The sequence below is a fragment of the Folsomia candida genome, unplaced genomic scaffold, assembly GCF_002217175.1.
Source record: "Folsomia candida strain VU population unplaced genomic scaffold, ASM221717v1 Fcan01_Sc006, whole genome shotgun sequence".
In the NCBI taxonomy this organism is placed as follows: Eukaryota; Metazoa; Arthropoda; class Collembola; order Entomobryomorpha; family Isotomidae; genus Folsomia; species Folsomia candida.
Window position 1 is genome coordinate 6,971,273 of NW_019091198.1, and position 5,444 is coordinate 6,976,716.

At 33.9% G+C, this 5,444-nt stretch overlaps 1 protein-coding gene and 1 non-coding gene across 5 annotated transcripts; both read right to left on the reverse strand.

The window, feature by feature from the left end:
- Positions 1 to 86: 86 nt before the first annotated feature.
- LOC110851474 lies at positions 87 to 3,844 on the reverse strand. Of its 4 annotated transcripts, none has more exons than XM_022099253.2 (8): positions 3,487 to 3,844; positions 2,860 to 3,073; positions 2,704 to 2,794; positions 2,426 to 2,619; positions 2,182 to 2,343; positions 1,803 to 2,115; positions 941 to 1,707; positions 87 to 864 (listed from the first exon to the last, which is right to left on the reverse strand). In XM_022099253.2, exons 3-8 carry the CDS (start codon positions 2,740 to 2,742, stop codon positions 849 to 851), a joined length of 1,491 nt encoding a protein of 496 aa, XP_021954945.1. In that variant the 5' UTR covers positions 2,743 to 2,794; positions 2,860 to 3,073; positions 3,487 to 3,844; the 3' UTR covers positions 87 to 848. The 4 variants fall into 4 exon arrangements, with proteins under 4 accessions (XP_021954945.1, XP_021954944.1, XP_035709102.1 ...); XM_022099252.2 differs by having other exon boundaries at positions 2,860 to 3,076; XM_035853209.1 differs by lacking the exon at positions 3,487 to 3,844 and adding an exon at positions 3,192 to 3,212.
- Positions 3,845 to 4,604: 760 nt separating this feature from the next.
- On the reverse strand, positions 4,605 to 4,676 carry Trnat-agu. The gene has a single exon. It is a non-coding gene; the product is annotated as a tRNA-Thr (tRNA).
- Positions 4,677 to 5,444: the final 768 nt, after the last annotated feature.

Here is a 5,444-nt window from a genome sequence, read left to right on the forward strand (position 1 = left end):
ATTTATTTAGCATGTTCACCAAATAATTTCAAATAACATGAGCGATTCATGATTTTTTGGATAGAATCATTCTATTAGAATGTCAATACACAGTAAGTCAGGTAACAAAAATTGTTACGCATCTTTTTTTATTCCAGCTCTTGAATTCAACAACATTCTCATGATTGCGTGTGATAAATTATCAATAGTTTCCTTCAGTGTATGTATTTAGTAGATATACATAATATGTATGTAAGTATAATAACAATATTTTATTATAAGGCTGGCAACAATAGAAACGAAATAACGGGGCTAAAACGACTACAGATGAATATCTTGATCTTCTTCTTTTACTTGGTTGGGCATATGTATGTGTTACAATCTAATCACAAGCATGCTTGTGAATTGTTTTAAGTCAGAGGTGCTGATGTTTGAGAGCGCCCATTATATATAATGTTAAATATATCCGTGTTCACGGATAATGTAGAAGAACTTTGAGAAGTGCTCACCTCATTTTTACTTTAAAGTTTTTCAACTATGTTTCAAATAGTAAAGCAAACATCTTAAAGACGTTGAGATACCATAAATCAGTCTAACATAAATTTCTTTGACCAACAAGTTTGATTCTCTTTTACCTGAAGTTTATACTTTTTTAGGATTTTAAACTACAACCAACAAACTACGACAAAATTGGCTAAACAAAAATAATAACATTTTCATTCATTGGTGCACCTTATGTATGCACTATCCTCACTACTTCTAACTACCACACACATTTTTTCTTCAATTATGTTTAATTGCCCCTCTGAATATAAAATCGTATCAAGTGAAGCGAAATTTTTCGTGTAAATAGCTGTGTCATAGTGACATTACGTTGAACTTTTTCTGTAAAACCAAAACATACAAACGAGTTAATATTTTAGTAATAAGGTTGGATTAATTATAATGTTATTGTGCTTACTTGCGTTGTCGCTTTGCAAATGGAATTTTATCGCTATCAACTAACCACGCTGGAGTTTTGACAACTCGAGAGGAGCGACGAGTAGGAGAACATTGAATTGCAGTCGTAACTGAATTTGGATTGGGTGACGAGTCTTTTGAAAAATCTGCAGCTGCAGGCTTATTTTCAAACAAAAAATTCAAGTCCTTAACATCCTCCGTATGGATTTCATCTTGCGGATCTTCTAAAGTTATTTTAGATTCTATTAAAGTTACGTTTTTTGGATCTTCGCACAAAGGAGAAGAAACACTTTCTACTTTGGTCGTTATCGGTGGTTCTACACACAAATCACTCGAAGACTGAGAAATGTCGGATTCGTGTTTGATGGCCTGTTCAAAGAGTTGTACAGTATCCCAGTCTTGAGAAGGTTTCCTATTGTGAATGGACACCATAATTTGGTTCGAATCGTCATCATCTGAAATTTCCGGAGGTAACTGTGAAGTTTCCAGTTGAGGACGTTGATTAAGCAGCATGCCCGAAGGGGACTTTGGGGAAAGACCAGAAGGAGGACCAGAAGGAGGATTTAAGCTACTTTGATTTGAATTATTGTAAACATTATCCATACTAAATTCATCAAACTCTCCGTCACTAAACCCCTCAGTGCCCAACGTGCAAGTAATTGCTTCATCATCTTCGGCTATTCCGAAATCAAACAACATTTCGTCGTCGTATGCAGCACCATCTCGCTGGAGATCATCCATAATGATTGTATTTGAATTTGGGACATTCTGAAAGACGATAATACAGAAAGAATAAATATCGCTATGTAACATTAATTAAATAATAACTTTAATAAATTTCTAATTTGCTAAAAAATTATTACCTTAGACGAATTAGATTTACTTAATTTACTGCCACCGCCCCCTTGATCTTTCCCATATTTGTTTGAACTCCCAAGCAAAGTTCTTGAATTAAATAGCTTGTTCACATCATCGAAGGAAGCGTACATTGTTTTCGAAGGGTCTTCTTTTACTTTCCCTCTGCCTATGTGTGTGTTTTGCTTCGAAGGACTGGTTTTTCCTTTGACAGGGATGGTAGGTGGATTTGAAATTCCAGGACTGTTTTTCTTAGAACCGTGTAGTATCTTAGGTCTCGCTGACAAGGACTTGTATACCGTCGTGGCTGGCAGTCTTTGCCTATATACAAATGCAATATCTAGTTAATTTTGATATAAACTATGTTGAATTAATTTTAAACAGAACCTAATGATATTGATTTTTGGAGCTGGAGGTTGACTGTCCGGAATAATGAATTGTTCTACGATTTGTTCTTTACGCTTCGCCCTTCGACGAGGTTTGGAAGGAGCCATCTCAGATCCTGGTTCTCTAGGCTTCTTGGCATACATATGATCCAACACGTGAGGCCTACAAAGGTTATTATCAAAAACGACGTTAAACTCATTTTTATCAGGTAGTGACGAGGAGAATCGTGAAAAATTTAACTAACGGTATCTCTGTGTCGTCAACATATGCTGGTAAATTATGCGAGAGCAAATACGACACATCTGTGAAAGCTTCTCGTAAGACTCCATGGTCATCAAGGATTAGAAGTCGCTCCGATGATTGTAAAGGAACTAAGTCGTAATCCATACCACCATCAGACATTACAAGATTTCTTCCATCGTTAAGGAACATTGTTGCCTGCATTGTTAAGCAATTTCAGTTTATTTTTCAATTCTTAGTTTCAGTTTTTATTAATCACTCGAATACAAAATCTTAACTCACGTCTTGAATCCTAGAAAACTCCATAGCTTCAAGTACCATTGGTGAAGAGAGATTGGTTTATACCGACGATTTTACGATTGGCACAAATTGACTATAAAAAGTAAATATTTTGTTCTTACACTGCGCATTACTTGATGGAATATATTTGTATCTTACTGTTTTTATTATTGTTGAAGAAGGCCAGATTGATTAATGGCCCTTGATTCTTTCATAGTAGTAGTGATAATGACTAGTAACGAAGAACACGAGGATATCGAAGGAATTTTTTGTTTGCTTCTTTGAAATTACGACGGCCAACCAAGAAATTGGAAATGTTCCATTGCCCGTTGCCCGAAATTGGCTACTATCCCATTAATTGATCCACGACTTGCTGCTGGAAAATATATAAAACAAATTTTTAAAATTCACAATTTATATGAGCAAATAATATAATTTCAAATTAGATAAACGTAATCTTCTGAAAAAGTAAAAAAAAAAATCTGGCGTACTTAGAAAGGTTAAAAATATATAAATAAAACTCAAGTTCTAAAAACTGATAGCAGAAGAAACCATTTAAACTTAAATAATTAGTAAGATATCCTCTCATATCTTAAGAACATCTTAGACAACTCCTACCTCAAGGGCAAAGTACATCCCAATACTTAATCTTATTAATCTTATCAATTCTATCAACTAACTTGCAATTTATATATTATGTTAATCAAACCGAACATTTATAGAACTCCAGAATATAGAAACACTCCACAAAACCTGCATTCACTTGACCTCAATTAAAAAACTCACCGATAACAATTCAGCAGCCACTCTTGACTCTTGATTCACCTCAATACGCAAAACAACCTCAAATTATATAATACGTCGTCTTTTAATGACTATTAGTTCCCCACGACACACGAGGACAGAGAATATTTGCCTTTTTCCTAAACAATTAAAAATTATTGTTTCTTTTCTCGTGGAAACTTGAGATTTCGATTTCCTTGAGTAAGAAAGTGTGCAAGTTAATGAGGAAGAGTTAGAAAGGGTTCAAGTTTTACGTATTGTGTAAAAAAATAAGTTTCTGAGAGTTTTTCAAGACATTTTGAAAAGGGAGAAGAGAGGAGAGTACGGAAAAGAGTGGAATACGCATCTGAGAAAGAAAGTGAGCATAGTGCATAGGCAAATCGAGTAGGTAGGTATTTCTAAGCATAGCAGATAGAAGAAGCTGTCTGGCTGCTGGTGCAGTGAGGAGGTCAGAGGCTCAGTTTTACGCACACGTTCAACATTCGCAACAATTTTCCTTCGCACGGAGATATTTTGTGACAATTTGTACTTATTTCAATCTCCAAGATGCAAAAATATTTTTGTAATTTTTGCAATGCTTAGAGACTTGCTTTACACCTTATTCCGCGAAACTATTGGAAATTGAGTTAGGTATGACATGATATGAAAGCAATGCAAAAAATCAAATATGTTTTGTCTGAGCTTGCCATCATCACTCTATAGTTTGGCAAACTTATATAACACTCGTGGTGTGAACGTGTTTGCAATAAAAAGAGGCACTCGATTAATTCATAGTATGGATATTAGTTGGCTATTGAATAACTCGAAAATGTAAATTTTAGAGTTCTCGAGCAAGACTGAAAATAATAGCAGTCACAATTTTAATTATGAGTGACGAGATGTTGTAGATATAGGAAATTCATGTAATAGACCATAGATACAAATTGTCAGGTTTTTCAATTTGTAACAGATACAATCTGAAATTTGTACATGATGTGATTTTATCTTTTACACCTCTACTCTATTCAAGCAACTATCAAAAACAATTTGGTCAAACAAAAAAGAAAATACGGAAATGATTTATATTATTTTCTGCTTGAAATTGGGAGAAAGTTCCGAGTGAAAGTGCAAAAAAGTTTGCTAGGCACCTGTGAGAATTGAACTCACGACCTCTAGTTTACTAGACTAGCGCTCTACCACTAAGCTAAGGCGCCTTGTTCACTCTCCTCACCCAATTCCATTTATCTGCTTCACTCAATTACTGAGGACAATTTTTTTCATTGGATCATCAGTTGATGAATGTAAATCGATATGTTTTGCACGCAAATAAGTAACATAACATGTAACGATTGCAACATAAAAATATGGCTGTAACATACATACAATGAAGCCTTAACACGTTTTCTGATTCCAGATCCAATCCCAATTTTCCCCATTAATCTGCATTTTATATTTTTCATTCCATGCAATTTCACTGCATTAATAAATAATTTGTTGAACTTATTAATTTATACAGATTTTTAAATACAAAAAATACGAAAGTATGCATGGCAACTGAACCTCGTGAAAATGAGTAAACATTTTAAATTCCTTTTCAAATTTAAGAAACTTTTGTTAAATTTCTAGATAGGCATACATAACATGTATTTATATATGTAGAATTGTGATAAATCTTACATTGCACAAAAAATATATTTTATATTTTTTGTTACCAAAACTGGGATATCCTCAAATTCTGAATAAAAAACGTGGCTCATCTTATTTCACCACATTCTTCTGATATGTATATTTATTTTTCTACTTATTTTTGATAACTGCAACTACTTCTCTATTCAAAGATTGTCGTCTGATTCTGAAGAATCAGCATCTTTCTCACGTACTAAATTGAAATTCAGAGACTATTCAGATTCTTTGTCTGAGGTGGAATGAAAAACCACAATCTCAAATCACTATACAATTGGGATGACAGGAAAGAAGGTAGC

Coding starts and splice junctions, on each gene's coding strand:
- LOC110851474 (XM_022099253.2), bottom strand. CDS start 2,742: ATGGTACTTGAAGCTATGGAGTTTTCTAGGATTCAAGAC. Junction 2,344..2,425: donor GTTGACGACACAGAGATACC/GTTAGTTAAATT, acceptor TAACCTTTGTAG/GCCTCACGTGTTGGATCATA. Junction 2,116..2,181: donor CCAAAAATCAATATCATTAG/GTTCTGTTTAAA, acceptor ATTTGTATATAG/GCAAAGACTGCCAGCCACGA.